At 41.3% G+C, this 17,174-nt stretch overlaps 1 protein-coding gene across 1 annotated transcript in view; it reads left to right on the plus strand.

Annotated features, from left to right (window-relative positions):
* Nucleotides 1-17,174, plus strand: part of APOB (apolipoprotein B) — a 52,514-nt gene that overhangs the window by 19,140 nt on the left and 16,200 nt on the right. Inside the window, exons 14-24 of the mRNA XM_060233460.1 lie at nt 1,563-1,800; nt 3,118-3,294; nt 4,565-4,756; nt 6,184-6,351; nt 8,848-9,059; nt 10,163-10,345; nt 11,352-11,473; nt 13,392-13,596; nt 14,458-14,633; nt 15,433-15,620; nt 16,003-16,136. Of these exons, the coding sequence (XP_060089443.1) occupies nt 1,563-1,800; nt 3,118-3,294; nt 4,565-4,756; nt 6,184-6,351; nt 8,848-9,059; nt 10,163-10,345; nt 11,352-11,473; nt 13,392-13,596; nt 14,458-14,633; nt 15,433-15,620; nt 16,003-16,136 (1,995 nt within the window). The remainder of the gene's footprint in view (nt 1-1,562; nt 1,801-3,117; nt 3,295-4,564; nt 4,757-6,183; nt 6,352-8,847; nt 9,060-10,162; nt 10,346-11,351; nt 11,474-13,391; nt 13,597-14,457; nt 14,634-15,432; nt 15,621-16,002; nt 16,137-17,174) is intronic.

Consider the following 17,174-nt stretch of genomic DNA (forward strand, 5'->3'; position numbering starts at 1 on the left):
CCAGGTGAGCTCACTGCTTGGACTTCACTCGTGTGTTGTGCACCTTATAAAAACCATTTAAAGGGAAGGTAAAGGTAACATCCCTTTAAAAGGCATGCTATCTCAGCCTCAGCTAGGGCTCTGCTATGCAGCCTGGTCCAAACCAGACTGCTCAACAAAGCCTGCAAGGGAATTGATCCTGTGGGGAGAACCCAGCTGTGTCTCTGCTGGGCAAGCTGGTTCAAACTGAACTGCCCAATAGAGCCCACAAGTCATTTCAGTGATCCCTTGGAAGCAGCAGTGGGAGGGGGGAGAGATGGTGCAAAAGGGATCATTGAAATGGCTTGCATCTATTTCAGCCTAACAGCTGATGGGTACACCAGCTCCACTGTTAGGAGGAAATGGATGCAAGCCATTTCAGCTATTCCTCTCACTCTCCTTTTGTGTCCCACCATAAGCTCAAAGAACCTCCAAAACACCACATAGAGGGTTGTGGATAGGAATGGGCATGGACCTCAATTCACAAACCATGACTGGGCATTTTTTGCAAGGAACTTAGGGTCATGGGAAGGTTCATACCTATCCCTGGTACAGATATAACTTCACTATAGAACCAGTTTTGTGCAGTGGTTAAGAGTGGCAGACTTTAATCTGGAGAACTGGAATCAATTTTCAACTTTTCCAGATGAAGCTACCTTGGTGACTTTGGACCAGTCACAGTTCTTTCAGAGCTCTTTCAGCCCCTATAAACAAGTCTAGCTTGCCACTTAGTGGGGCATAATGCTAAGAACTAGAACTTGCTGCTGCCAGACAATCTTTGGATCTCCTAGCTATCCTACACACAATGCCTTATGATAATTATTAATTATTAGCATCACAATAGTAGCTTCAGTTGAAATCTTGGTAATTGAATAATGGATACCTGAACTATTCTTATTACTGCAAGAGTGTATTATATATATCCATCTGGTCTTAACCTGCATTTTAATCTGAGGGCGAACCATTTTTAATCAAGCTATATGTGGGTAGGGAATAATATCCACCCAAATGCTCACACCACTCATGAAATCATCAATAATTTAGGGAATGTGCATATTAAGAGGTGGTATCCTTATACCAAATGCCATAGAGACAGAACTACACAATCTCTATGATAGCTGGGGTATCATTGTATTAATAATATGTTAGATGTGAAGCTATCAGAAGAAAGAAGAGAACACCAAATCAAGATTGGCCCTAGTTCAGTAATTTGTCTAGATTAGATTTCCCAATGATGTACTTATTGGGAAAGTGCATACATTTTTTTCTGATATGTTTTGAATACACAGTTTCCAGCACCAAACTGGGCAGAATCTGAAAAGTGTTTCATAATGTTATTATTTGGTGCTGTGTAAGCTACATCTGTAGCAGCAAGAATACAGAGTAAATTTTAATATATCTGCGTATTCCCACAATAGGCTTATTGGCTTTCAGCAAATTATGCCAATGTATACTAATTAAAGGTGTACTGAAGTTGAAGTGTATCTAAATAATGACCAGGATTTCTCTTAATAACTGTGACTAATCTCCATCTTTGTCATGAGGCTAAAAGACAAAGTGCAGCACGCCCTTAAAGGAGCCCAGATTCCACCACCCAAGGACTTCCGAAGATTTTCACGAAATTACCGGGTTTCCAAGACACTTTCGATGCCAGGGTTAGATCCACTTTCAGCAAAAGTGGAAGGAAATTTGTTGTTTGATTCAAGTAGCTCTGTTCCCAAGGAATCTATGCTAAAAACCACACTGCAATTGTATGGATTTAGTCCTCTGGATATTTTTGAGGTAATAGCTTCCTGCTCCTTGTTGCTGTTGTTTTGTTGGTGGTGGTGATGGGTTTTTTACTGTTCAAATTGGGTGCATTTCTTATATGTGTTCACAAATATTTATTTATTTGCTTGCTTACTTAATATATACCCCATCTTTTGCTCAGAGACTCAAGGCAGATTACAAAAATAAAAAACTTATAAATCAATAAATATAACAAAACTATATGGAACATTTCTGCAACATTAAAACTACAGCAGTATTCCCTTTATAAAAAACCCCTCTGGAACAGTTCCATTTTGTACTTTCTATAGCAGGGGTGTCAAACTCATTTGTTATGAGGGCCAGAGCTGACATAAATGAGACTTTGTTGGGCGGGGCCATGTGTGTAACTATTTAAGATTAGGTAGCAGAGATATAAACATTATAAAGGACACAGACAAACACAAAGTTTTTAAACAAAAAAAAATTCTTAACACATGCTTAAAACATTAGCACTTGTTGGTCTTAAAGGTGTTTTCTTTGTATTTCTCCCATGGGAACTAGGGAACTGGGCAAAGGAAGCTGTGGCTCTTTCCTTCCTTCCCCAGGGGACCAGGAGGGGGAGGAGCCTCAGCCAATAGAAGGAAGAGAGACTTGGCTCAGTAGCTCTGCTGTGCAATTGAGAGAGCCTGGCAAAGCAAGCTCTGCCTCCCCCACTTCTTCCCTGTGAGTCTTGCAAAGCAAGCTGTTATGCAGAAGAAAGCAAATGAGAGGGAGAAGGAAGCAGGTAACAGCCAATTGCTCAGGGGCCTGATAGGAGCCCTCCTGGGGCGTTATTCGACCCCTGGGCCGAATGTTTGACACCCCTGTTCTATAGAATGGTGTGGAAGCCAGGCAGGTGGCCAGCAGAGAATGCTCAGGTACTGGCAACTTGGAACTTACATAAAACATAATTCACAAGGACAGGAATGGCTTCCATGTTAAATAGAAACTTTTTTCCTGAAGTGCTCCAGTTATTCTGAATGCAACCTAGAAGGTAGACAGTAAGCTTGGGAACATCCTTCAGGAATCTGTGTCTTTGAAGTTTCCACTTTGCTAGGCAGACTTTCCAGTAGTTCAGATGTCCTTAATTGTTTAAAATCTATTTGTTTAAAGCAGTAAACACTAGCGAACCTGCTATTCTGGATGACTATCACTCAAACTGAGACTTGTCCCTTCCTTGCATGCTCAAACCTGCTTAGCTATCAGTCTCTGCATTTGGAGCCTGCATATATAATTGAACTGTTTTATTAACCAGGGATCCCTAAGTGAGAAACTACCTGATTTGTGCTTTTGTTTGTTTTATTTCCTCAGATTGGCCTGGAGGGAAAAAACTTTGAGCCAACGCTAGAAGCCATGTTTGGATCAAAAGGGTTTTTCCCTGATAGTGTCAGCAAGGCGTTATACTGGGTCAACGGCAGAGTGCCAGACAGTGTTTCCAAGGCGCTCTTTGAGTATTTCGAGTACCCCAAAAATGAAAAATGGGATCAGGTACCCTGTCGGCCTTTTAAAGAAATTATCTGCGTATTTTTAGGCTCAGAGGTTATAGCCAATTGTAGAACTTTCAGCCTGGTTTCTTATTTGTATGAATCTGTTCCCCCAGGCTCTGATTTAGCAGAAGAGTTCATTGAATGTGTTGAAGTTTATCTCACCCCCAGTGATGCAAACACTAAAAGCTAGAACTTCTGGCTGTTGGGCAATTTTAGGATCTCCTGGCTCTACTACACACACTGCCATACGATAATTAATTAGTCTTTTGTAACATAGAACACTAACAAAGAGAACTAGCAGGGTTCTTGGTATGTTGCTCTGTCTGGGAGATTGTTAGAAGTATTTGTCCTGAGACAGACCAGTAGACTAGACGAATGCTTGGTAGCTCTTATTGTCTAATGTCCTAAATTTTTGTCTTATTGAAAGAGCAGGTCAAATTACATAGAGAACCAGCAAACCTTGGGGCTTTGGATCCTCACTGGATTTTGGGTGCAACTTAGTATTTTCTCTTCTCTTCAAGACAGTATCATTTGCAAGAAATAGAGTCTGTAAAGGAGAAAAAAACTTGATGCAGTTAAGATGCCAAATTGCATCAAAAATTCAGTGGGGAAAAGCTCTTCAAAGTTATTGGCAATGGGTCAGTGGGGCAGATGTTTGATTTCCCCATGCTTTTGCATCTTTAACAGCAGTGTAATCTGATGACTTTAGCTGATTTGTCGGAGTGCTTCAAGAATCTTCGCTTGCTAATCACTGCAAGGGGTTGCTAATCACTTGCTAATCACACTGAAATGGTTGAAGGCAGAGGAGCAGGCCAGGTTAGATGGCAACCCTGACTGAGGCAAAGTGATAAACATCAAGGGCTGGATACCAAATGGTGTTAAGTACGCGCCTATCAAAATTTCTAGGGACATTTCACCTTATTTCAAACTCCCTCAAGCTTTGTCCAAGGAATACTTCCTGAGAAGTATCTGATGCAGCACATGAAGCTGCATTCAGACACTGAAACTGCAGAACCCCTAGTCACTTTGGTGTGTTTAGGGATCTTGGTATTCTGCCGGAATACAAAGACAGGTACAGTTACAGAGGAAGTTGGATCAGTGTTGGCACAGGTGGTTTTACCTTACTGAGAGCTACAGTTGGCAGAGATGGGTTCCTGAGGCAAGGTCAAATATTCTGTGTATGAATGCAAAAGTCTTCCAGAAATCAGTACTCTGTACATTCAGACACTCAGTCATTATAATGATGTTCTGCATTTCTCCTGCATCTCCAGAATGTCATGGAAAGTATCATGCTTAATTTTGAGAGGCTAATCAAAGATGTGGCCATCAGAGACACACCTGAAGCTACAGCCTTCCTCAGAATCCTTGGTGAAGAGGTCGGATATCTGAAACTCAGTGATTTTAAGCTCTTGGGAAATCTGATCCTGAAAAGCTTTAAAACTCTGCAGAGCATCCCAGAAAAGGTAGGTGTATTAACATCTTTTGGGCCATATTTTGTCCCACATAAATCTGTCTCCTTGACTGGGCATAGGGATGCTAGCCTCCAGGTGGGACCTGGGGATCTCCTGGAATTACATCTCATCTCCAGACCACAGAGATCACTTCCTCTGGAGAAAATGGATACTTTCCTCTGGAGAAAATGGATATTTTTCTCTGGAGAAAATGGACACTTTGCACCCCACTGAGGTCCCTGTCTTCCCCAGACTCCACCCCAAAATCTCAAATCATTCCCCAACCTGAATCTGGCAGCCCTACCCCCGCCAGTGGCCAGGGGGACTTGGCAACCCTAATCTGGTATGTTACTCTGACAATTACACTTAGGGCTATACTGGATGTTATCCAGAAGTTTTATGATTACAATCTCCCATGGTCCTCTAAAGGCTAAGAGCAGACCCAGTGAGAGGAGGAAAAAGATTCGCATAAGATTCATGGAAGTGGAGGAAAAAGGATTTAACCTCTTCACCCCACACTTTTCCCACATTAAAAATTGCCCCCCCCCCAGGTCGTTATTTGTCCAGCAACAGAAAAACAGGTATTGGTAAGGCACCTATATGTTTTCCTCCATGGTGCAAAGAGTAAGGTCAGGGCAGAGGTGGGCAATTCAGAGTAGAAAAATGACTCAGGAATGGGTGAAACTCTGTACTGTCATGGTGCTGTTCCAGATCCTCCCTGTTGATCCTTTTAACCAATCAAAGATGTTTCTGAGCCAAATACTGTTTAACCCATAATTTGAAGGGCTGTCATTTACAAAACAAATGGATGCCCCATTTACAAATATAAATTAGTATTTAAGAAGATCAGAGCTAATTAAGATGATAGAGGAGGTTAAAAATGTTATTTCATCTTGAAGTCCTAGGATTTATTTTAAAACTATTGAAATTTTGGAGGGTTTCAGGTGTTTTTCTAATTTAGCTCTACATTCACCTTGGCTTGTATCCTGCAGTCAGATATGTAGAAGTCTGACAGGAAATAAGTCCTCAGTCACAGCACAGTAGAATAGGAAAACTGGATTCCATGATTACATCAGACATTTGAAAGTATCCCTGATTTATTTTCATTTATTTTGAAGATTTGAGACACTGTCACACTCATGCAAATACTGCAGGTCTCAGCAAGGCTCAGTGGTAGAGCATCTGCTTGGTAAGCAGAAGGTCCCAGGTTCAATCCCCGGCATCTCCAAAAAAGAGTCCAGGCAAAGAGGTGTGAAAAACCTCAGCTTGAGACCCTGGAGAGCCACTGCCAGTCTGAGTAGACAATACTGACTTTGATGGACCAAGGGTCTGATTCAGTATAAGGCAGCTTCATATGTTCATATGTTCAACATTGCTCAGAGAAAGTGTGGGATTCCAATGTAACACTAAAATAATTCCCTGTCTCGGTTTGCTCACAGATTGCCCACGCCATCTCAAAGGGGACTGAGAGAGATTTATTTGTTCACTACATCTTCATGGACAATGAATTTGAGCTACCAACGGGCACGGGGTTACAACTACACGTCGCTTTGTCTGGAGTAGCCACCCCAGGAGCTAAAGTTGGAATGAAAATTGCTCAAAAGAATGTGAGTCTTACCTTTTTACTGCCGAGTCAGTCCAAGGACACAGAATGGAACATTACAGTAGAATTTGCTGTGGTGATCCAAGCAGACACACCAATACAGATATATGGGGACTGAGCTGTTCTTCACTGCAGCCTCATATGTACACAGGTCAAACTGCAGCCTTCTAGAGCACTATTGGAAAATAAGACAAGCAGGGTTTTTTTTATTTTTCTTGCTTGTGTGTTCCTGATGCTTGGGGGAGGGGGGGCGTCTATCGCACACATATTTTGCTTTCTCTAGTGGTGGATGCAACATTACATTGGTTTATGTCTGGCATAAAATCTTGCAGATTTAAACTAGGTTTTTATGCTGGACATAAAGTGATTTGATATCAACTAGACCACTAGAGGGAGGAAAACGCATGTGGAACAACTACAACAAAAGAATCCCAAAATAACAGAAACACACAAGTAAGGAAAATGAGAATGCGGAAAAGGCCAAGGAATCTGTGATGAAACTAGAAAATAAGACTATGCTAAACGTGACACAACCACTTTAATTTTTTAGATACTGTGCTTATGCCCTATTATTGGTGCGAACTGTCAAGTGAACTTCAAGAGTAATTTCATTCAAAAGCAAGATGAAAATTTAAATTATTTTATTTACTTATCAAAGTACAGTCCCATATTTACAATAAAGGTCTCCATTATTTTAGTGCCTTTGAACAGTATGGGACATCAGAAGGATACCTTTGTTTTTCTGAGTCAGTTCCTATCCATCTTTTATGCTGGATAGCAGAAATGTAAGTCTGAGGACAAAGACAGGATATTTGATAGACTTTAACTATGTGAAATAGTGAATTACTGTGGTCTTTTGAACTCCATTGTGCCACATGTTTCTGTGTTTGTATATTTCTATCAAAGGCACAGCTCAACACATACCTCTCTTAACATCCTACAAAGTAGTGAATGGGTCACTCTCACATACAGGAGTTCTCTATGTGATTTTTGATTGCTGGTTTAGCAATAAATCTCAGTTTGAGTCTTCTGGATGTATATAATGTGCCATCTACAGTTCTGTTCCAAGTCGCTCTGCCATGACCTGCTGGGCAATGCTGATACAGTAAATGAACTGGAGGTCCCTTGGCTGTCTTTAGATTCAGTATATGGCATCTTCAGTTGGCTCTCACTGTCTGATGTTGAAAGGATCCTGGGTATTCTTAGGCCTACCATATACCTCCTGGATTTGTGTCCCTCATGGCTGATGAAAGCCAGTGGTGAGGGAATACAGGGTCCTCTGATGGACATTATCATAAGAACATAAGAACATAAGAACATAAGAGAAGCCATGTTAGATCAGGCCAATGGCCCATCCCAATGGTCAACTAGGTTTCCCTTAACATGTGGGGTTCTTCAGAGGGCAATCCTCTCCCTTACATTGTTTAATATCAATCTGTCCCTGGATTTGGGGATATATCCAGAGGGTCTGAAGGAGGCTTAAGTAATACTGCTCTTGAAAAAACCATCCTTGGATCCTTTAGATCCTTCCAGTTACTGCCCAGTTTCAGACTTATTGTTCCTGGACAAGGTAATTGAGAGGGCAGTAGCTGAGTAACTTCAGTGTTTCCTGGATGACACATCAGCATTTAACCCATTCCAATATGGTTTCCACCCTGGCCATGGGATGGAGATGGTGTTAGTCTCCCTCACAGATGATCTCTGTAGGCAGCTGAACTGAGGTGAGTCAGCACTGCTATTATCGTTAGATCTTATAGTAGCATTCCTAACGGTCGGCCATGATTTGTTGACCCACTGCCTTGTCAACATAGGAGTCCATGTGGTGGTCTTACATTGGCTTACCTCATTTCTCCAAGGTCAGGGACAGAGGGTGGTGATGTGGGGAGGATGTCAACTAGGTTTCCCTTAACATGTGGGGTTCTTCAGAGGGCAATCCTCTCCCTTACATTGTTTAATATCTGTATGTGCTCCCTTTATTGTAGTTTGGCACTACTACATTACCAAACCCCCAGGGCCTGTCCCAGAAAGGGGGCATTTTCCTAGGCCTCACATTGACAGATTTAGACTTCAAATTTAGACTTTTGACATTATCTCTAAATAAAGTTATACATATTGTTGCAGAGATACACTGACAAGATTGAAACAAGAGGATGTTCAAAATATACAATTTTTATAACCCTGTTCTGGGATTTCTTCATGTTTGATATACCAGGAACGTCAAAAACCTCTACAAGATGCTAGGAAAGAAACCATAAATTTTCTGCTCCATTCTGTTGCTTCTGAATTGTGCCTAGGAGCCAATGTTCATTGACCAGGAACTGGTTGGCCTCTGTGTGAGGCAGGATGCTGGTCTAGATGGACCACTGGTCTGATCCAGGAGAACTCTTCTCATGTTCTTAATTAGGGAAATACATTGCCTATGTATACATCTCCAGGAATGGAAGGGAACTATTCTAATATTGAGGAGAAATAAGTGTGTGATTTGTGTCTTATCCTGCAGATGGAAGCAGAACTGATTGTTAAACCATCAGTGGCAGTTGAGTTTATAACTCATGTAGGCATGAACATCCCTGAGTTTGCTAGAAATGGTGTGCAGATGAACACAAATCTATATCATGAGTCTGGCATTGAGGTCAAGCTTGCAGTGAGAGCTGGGCTGCAGAAGTTAAGCATTCCTGCTCCTAAGACTCCCATAAAGCTCTTCAGCATCAGGTAATGTTTTGATATATGTGTTCTATGAGCCTCTCCTTTTGTGTTCCTGAATTTTATTATTATTTCATTATTCACACAAACACACATAAACAGGGCTTTTTTTTTAGAAGGAATGCACGGGAACGCAGTTCCGGTTGACTTGGTGTGAGGGGTGTGTGGCTTAATATGTAAATGAGTTCCTGCTGGGCTTTTTCTACAAAACTCCTCCTATACACACACACACACACATATACACACACACATATATCTATTTAAAGTTGCATTTTGCTTTTCAAGGTACTGGTACAGTTCTTCAGTATACAAGCAACCATGGAGCATTGGCAGCAATTAATATACATCCACCCTATTTGCATGCAGAAACAGCAGATTCCGTATGTTGCAGAGGTTGGATTAGGACTGGAGACATGGCCATGAAGCTCCTTGGCTCTCTCTCTCTCTTTCTCTCTCAGCTTAATTTACCTCACAAGGTTTTTGTGAATATAATATATAGGAGGGGACAACCACATACACCAGTCTGAGCTCATTGAAGGGAAGATGGAATAAAAATATATAATAAATAGAACATTTGTACCAGATGACAGTGGAGGAGCGGCTTCTACAACCATGGTGACATCAGATGCCACTTCACATACCTTGCTGCTGGCTTGCTGGGACTGTGATATGCTGGCCCACACATTCTTTTCTTTTCTTATAAGGATATTCTGAAGGAGAAATTTGCATCATTCTTAAATTGAGGTTCTCTACTTTGTGATGAATATTGTTGGTCATTTGAATTTCTTGGGTGGTACTGCCAAGTGATTAGGGCAATCTGAATACTATGATGACTTTTCTTTCCATTCATGATCATGACACGGAGGCCAAGGGTATTAATGTGGAAGAGGAACAGTGTGTGATCCTAGGATGAAAAGTCTGAAACTTTTCTTGTCTAAGAGAGAGAAAGAGAGAACAGAAAACAGCTTTGACAGATGTAGTAACTTCTATTTCAGTCAAGGTTATAATGGGCTTATATCCACTTATTTGTGGAAAAGGAGGGAATGAGTGTTTTATCTAATCAGAATGGTGATTGGAGTTGGAAAGTTCATTTACTTCAATTTCTTTTGCAGCAACACCTTGCATTTGGTCACCCCGACCCGAACTGAAGTGATTCCCCCTTTGACTGAGAACAGAGAGTCCCAGAGATCATGCAGGCCATTCTTTGTTGGCCTAGAACTGTGTAGCAGAATAGAATACTCTAATGCCAGTACTTCAGAAGCAGCACCCTACTACCCCCTCACTGGAGACACAAGGTAAGGGAGCTTTTGCTTTCTGTTATGCTTCCCTACTTCTTCAGAGTAACCCAAATTCTGCAACAGTGAACAAAAAGGAATGCTGCAACTGTATCAACTGTACAAATTTGAATGTGCTCGCTTATTTAGCATTGAAGGGCCATCTCCTTCCATGTGTCCCTGTTTGCCAGCAGTTTGTCTTCAGTCAACCATCTGTTGGCCAGTCCACCACTTAGGGTGGCCCATCTGGCAGAGACCGGAGCCTGGACCTTTTCCATCATGGCTCCTGCTCTGTGAAATGGACTCCCTGAGGAGGTGAGGAGAGCCTGCTCCTTGGAGATCTTCAGGAGATGCTGCTTTTCTTGCTTATTTTCAAAGGCTTTTGAGGGGATTTGAATGGCAGGCATCTTTTAAGGGAAGGGAGAGATGTGGGTATTGTCAGGGCTTTTAAAAATGCATTTATTAAAACATTTATACCCTGTCTTTCTTTGTAGTTCAGTGGATTACAACAATAGTTAAACATTTCCAGTTAAAAACAGAATAAAATAACAAAACTCAGGGCTTTTTTTGTAGCAGGAACTCTTTTGCATATTAGGCACACACCCCTGATATAGCCAATCCTCCTGGAACTTACAGAAGACTCTGTACTAAGAGCCCTGTAAGCTCTTGGAGGATTGGCTACATAAGAGGGGTGTGACCTAATATGCAAAGGAGTTCCTGCTACAAAAAAAGCCCTGGGTTTTGTTATTTTATTCTGTTTTTAACTGGAAATGTTTAACTATTGTTGTAAGCCACTGAACTACAAAGAAAGACAGGGTATAAATGTTTCAATAAATACATTGACTGATGTGTAGTCACATGAGGTTCCAGCTCCAAGAGGTCAAACATCAGGTTTTCTGGGAGAGCTAGCTCTTAACACATCGGCAGCAACTACCACATTCTGATTAAGTGAAAGACTTTCCACAGTCATGATCACATTTCACTATTATTTATAATGACAGATGACCTTTCCATTTGACATCTTTAGGTACGAAATTGAAATACAGCCATCTGGGGAAGTAACAGAATATTCTGTAAGTTCTAATTATGAATTAAAGAAAGAAGGAACAGATCTGCTCGACACCCTGAAATTCATTGTTCAGGCAGAAGGTAAGATGCTCTGAAATTATTCTTGTCATTTTAAAAGGTAATATTTGGAAATAAAGAAAGTCCAAGGTTTTTTATTTGCCAATATGCCCCCAATAGAGCTGTGCAATCAGGCACAATCTCCTGGTGGTCCCCAGCCCAAGAGATATCTGGCTGTCTTGACATTCGTGCCCTGCGGAATTTGCTGCCTTTCCGGAGGGCCTGCAGTGTTCTACCAGGCTTTTGGTTGAGGACAGTGGTGGGACAGTAAATGACCTGGTGCTCTCAGGTTCCCCAGCACCCCTTACCTACCTCTAGAAGTGGGGAATGGTAGTGCTTTCAGATTTGTTTGCCATCTGAACTGGTTTTTAATGAGTTTTACTGCAATTTGATGTTATTTAATGTAACTGATTTTGAATGTTGGTTTTTTTTAGATTGTTTTATCTTAATGTAAGTTGCCCTGAACCCTGCATGCAGGGAAAGGTGGCCAAGATATCTTCATGATAAATAAATAAAGATATCTGTAGAAACTATACCGTTTCATTAAACCCTATTCAAAAGGATCAGGATGTAAATCACCCGGACATTCCGATGTTTTGACAACACAGACACCATGTTTAAAAGGTAGATCAGAATTAGAAGGCTGATTTGAACCCGTAGCACAAATCCAACTTTCCTCCAAGAAATTTTCCTCCATCCTAAGGAGTCCTCCTCCAGTTTCTGGCTCTTCTGCTGGAATAAGAGCCTCTTAAGTTGGAGAAACACTCCTCAGGCTGTAAAATGGTAGGACAGCAGTGTTTAATCATTTGAGTATTGCATCCTCCAAGTGATGACTAGCATGTATGAATGTGTTACTAGCACAGAACTTCCATAACACTGGTAGTCACTTCTTTCTCGATTCTATAAAGGGGTAAAAAAAAATGTTGGAAGGGCTGTGGATAAGTAGGTGATTATATACAGTTTTTGGAGTTGCCCGGTAATTAAAATTTTTTTGCATGAGGTGAGAAATAATAGTTGGAATACAAATCAGTTGAAATCCAGAAACTGTGCTTCATGGAGTAAGTCAAGTGAAGAAGTTAGATAAAACAAAACAAGTCATGGTGTTAACATTATTAGCAATTGCTAAGATAGAAATTGCATGTAAATGGAGACAGAAAAAAGGGCCTAGGTTGGAAGAATGGTATAACGCTATTTGGAAGCATTTTGTGTTGGGTAAATTAGATTTCTCTTCAGGGTTACAAAATTTAGTTACTTATAAGAAAAACATTCAAACAGTCTGGTTTCTGATAGTTCAGTTTCTTCAAGAGAGAGAAATTCTGTCATCTAATCTTTTTTTTCAGGAGCTTATTTTTTTAAAGAATAAATTACTTTTAAATGATAATAGATTAAAGAACAATGAACAGGGGAATAATGGGGTATTGAATTATAGGAAAAGAAATTTTGCTTAGGGTTCTAGATTGGTTGTAATTTTGTTTTATATTTCATATTATCTTTTGTGTTACTAATGTTTCAAATAAAATTATTATAATATAAAAAAAAACCACTGGTAGTCACTTCAAATTCAGTGCTCTTCAATGGAGTCAGTTTACATGCAAACGAACTCTGTGTGTGTTTGTATGTGTGTGAGCCACATAAACAGCAAGATAAGTTAAAATAAGGGTCTAGAGGTGGAATTCAAAAAACCACTCAACTAGTTTACTGTGAGTCAGATCCCATGAATCCCTTCAGCTAAGCAGAAGCACTTTCCTGCAGCAGATGAAGCCTTCCTCTGATTCAGGATTCTTGGAAGAGCATCTTGCATTAGACAAAGCACTTCTACCAGCAGAATGAATTCACAGAGGCCTAATCCTTTTAGATGTCCTGAGCAAATATTTTCAGCTAACTACTGTGTCTTGCCTTATATAGTAATCTGTAAACCATCGCTTACCATCGACTGTTTCAGGTGTAAAAGATTGTGAAGCCACACTGGCCTTCAGTTACAACCGAGGCAGAAGGATTTTCACCAGCGACCTCCAGGTTCCCCAGGTTGATTTTGGTATCAACTTCAGAATTACTGATGAGTCTTCCCAGGAAAGGAAAGCGTACCAATTTATTTTAGACATCAACAACAAGAAAGTTCCTGAAGTTACTCTTTCAGGACGCATGAGGTAATGCTACAATCTTTTCTAAATTTTACAGATCAAGAAATCTTAAATAAAGATGGTTAAATCTTTCACCCACACATATTAAAACTTTGCTGGCATGCACTGCCTTTTTAGAATTTTGAAAATGTGATCTCCACCAAAATGGAACTTGCAGGAATCCATCTGGTTCTCTGGCAGCTGGAGATGTCTCTAGGTCTTGGCTGTGGACTCTGTACAGTGGCTCTGTAGAGTCTTTTCAAAGGCTGCCTGCCTCACCACCTCTCCCTTCAGGAGGCTCTTCCCCAGCAGCAGGGCAGCAGTGGATGACTGAAAGTTCAAGTAAATGAAACGTGAAATTTCAGGGAAATTAATGTTCCCAAGCACTGCAAGGGCAAATTTGGAGTGTGGAGCTGGGGAAGGAGGGGCTTCAGCCTTCCCTCCAATGCTGTTTTCCTGAGATGAAATATCTGTAGGGGGAAGACCACATGTACTAATTGCACCCCATCCTACCCACCCCCATGCCATGCTCACAAGCTAAACGCACAGTGCTTGGGAGCGTTTGTCCCCTGATGTTACATGTGACATGAATCGGGTTGGGGAATCCCCAACTCAATTTGGGTCACACATACTGTCTAGTTGAGCCCTGAGCCCAAGCCATAGATGACTGTATGGGCAGGGAGGGGGGAAACTGCAAGGAGATCCTATTGGGAGGACTGCAGTTTCCACACAGGTTCTGATCTGGAGATCAGGAAATAGATGTTTTGGCCACACATTTACCTGAAGCCCCCTCCATTTTGAATGCTGAAACACTATTGTCAACCAACAGAAAACAACAACACTGTGAACAAGTAGTAATCATGATTATGATCACGTTTGTTTTCTCAGATACACCAGTGGAAGGGAGTCAATGCTGGGAGCTGTGATCTCCATTCCTCGCCTGCAGACTCAAGCTAGAACAGAAGCATCGCTGCAACAATCGATTCGTGGGATTTCATTTCAGATTGATTCTTCAGCCACAGCTTATGGTTCCTCCATTTCAGAAAGAATTGTACTTCAATACGGTATGATCATTTCTCATCATAAAGGTCCTCCATCAACAACTGATCGTTCTATGCAGAGGACCATCCAGTGTGTTGTACAAGCTCAAGATTTCACACATCACATCTGATTTGCAGACCTCTTCAACATCCATCAATTTAATGTCTCCTACATATGTGGAATCCAGGGCAGGGTCATTATTTACCACAAAATGCAAAATAACTATACACTGTACAATCAGGATATGTCAATAATGCAATTCTCACAACCCCCCCCCCCCAATCATCTAGGGCCAGTTTCAGGTTTGGAAGGCCCCCAAGTAGAGTGCTCAGGGCTTTCCTATGCCTGCTACCAAGCCCTATCCCCCTTCTTCCCCACCTTGTGCCCCCACCTGCCTGTGGATCCTTCTCCTGCTCACTTACAAGCCCTCCCCCTGCCTGCAGTCACAGCTGCCCACACAATGGTGCTGGGTGTTGGATGCAGCTGGGAGTGCCACTGCCACGGCTACCAGAAATGCCACAGCTGTGCATCACTTATACACTCTGCTCCAGCAGCACTGGGGAGCATATGCAATTGGGAACATGGGTAACAAAGCACTCACAAACAGGCAGGAGAGGACCACAAGGAGATGTGATGGTGGGGAGTTAGCAGCAATGGACCTGGGTCCAAGCAACTGCTCCTCCTCTGGATATGTTGATGCTGGTCCTCATTCCCTCCTATTCTCTTGCTTGTGATGTATTAGAGCCTGCATAGCAGTATTATGTATTCTGCAGTAGTGAAAAAGAAACTGTGTAAAATAAGCATGTGTCATGATTTTTTTAGATGATGAGAAAGTTGATATCCAGTGGAATTCTGGCTCCAATGCTGCCCTGAAGAAAATGTCAGCCAACATACCTGTAGACTTTGGGGATTATTCAAAGGCTTTGCAGAAGCACATCAATGAACTCCTGGATCACAAAGTAGACTATTCAGATATGACACTCCGACATATTCTTTCAGGTTTAATAGGAGTAAGTAGATATGTTGATCATACACACTCCCTTCATACTGCTCTTGTTCATGTGAAGTCATGGAGAAGTATTTATATTAAGAACTAGCTGAGTAGCCTAGGCTAGCTTGATCTTGTCAGCTCTCAGAAGGTGAGCAGAGTTAGCCAAGGCTAGTATTTGGATAGAAGACCTCCAAGGAACGCTAGGGTTATGACACAGAGGCTGGCAATGGCAAACTACCTTTGAACACCTTTTGCCTTGAAAATCCTGCAGGGTCACTGTAAGTCAGCTGTTGTGATTTGATGGTACTTTCCACCACCAGCTGAATAGAGTATAAACTCAGTGGCAGGGGCTGTCCTGATTATAGGCTTTAGATACTTTAACATGTTCTCTAATGTCACAGGCAACCAACACCTGGCTGCAGCAAGCATCCAGGGATGTTCCTTATGCCCAAACTCTACGGGATAAATTAAGTGGACTTAAGAAACTAAATTTTCTGCCTGATATCACCATTCCTGAAGAAATTTTCTTGAACAGGTAAAACAAAAGCTGGGAAGTCATTTGACTGTGTATTAATAATTGCTGATAGAAGCCCTGCATGACCCTGAAACCAAATGGTAGTTGCTATCACAAATAATTCAGCACATTGTTCTTAAAATGGGCATACTGGTATACACTGTATTTAGTACCAAAAGAAACCAGCATAAGCCAAACAGGAGTCCTAGCTGTGGCCTGGATCCAAGGCTTCTACAAATAGATAAAATTTGTAGAAGGAATCTCCATTACATCTCCCTTCCCACAGCAGCCTCCCCCCGCCCTCGCATCTCCACAAAGCCTTTGCCAAACATCTGGCAAAATCCACCAGAACAAGAGCTTTCTGCAGTAGACTGCAGAAATGTTATTAGGTTTTATTAATTTATAATGTATGGGAAACTGACTTGAGCCACAGAGAAACAAAACTTTCAATTAACTAATTAATTAATTAGTGTGGCATGAAGATCTGCTGTAAGAAAGAGAAACTGCCAAAACTACCCTCTGTGGCATTCTTATGCAGGTTTTTGAGCCTGCTTTTGCAGGGAGGGCGAGATATAAATAAAAAGTATTATTATTATTATTATTATTATTATTATTATTATTATTATTATTATTATTATTATTATTATTATTATTATTATTATTTTATAGAAGGTGCAGTGGGACACTGCCCTGACTTGGAAAGACTTGGCTAGCCTAATTTCATCAGATCTTGGAAGCTAAGCAGGGTTGGCCCTGGCTAGTTATATGGATGGGAGAACTCCAAGGAATACCAGGGTCATGATGCAGGGGGAAGCAATGGCAAACCACGTCTGGACTTCTCTTGCCTTGAAAACCCAACGGGGCCTCCATAAGTCAGCTGTGACTTATTGGGGTTAAAAAAGGATGCTGGTGAAGACAGTAAAAACTGGTTCCAACAAACTTTCTCTGGTTGCCAAAAGTTTGGGTCCATTCCCATGTTTCTTGACTAATAAGTGTTATTGATTTCAGTGGGATTTACTTTACAGACTACTTAACAAAAGGTGATCTTTTGTGTTGCAG

Source organism: Heteronotia binoei, chromosome 1, assembly GCF_032191835.1.
Source record: "Heteronotia binoei isolate CCM8104 ecotype False Entrance Well chromosome 1, APGP_CSIRO_Hbin_v1, whole genome shotgun sequence".
NCBI lineage: Eukaryota > Metazoa > Chordata > Lepidosauria > Squamata > Gekkonidae > Heteronotia > Heteronotia binoei.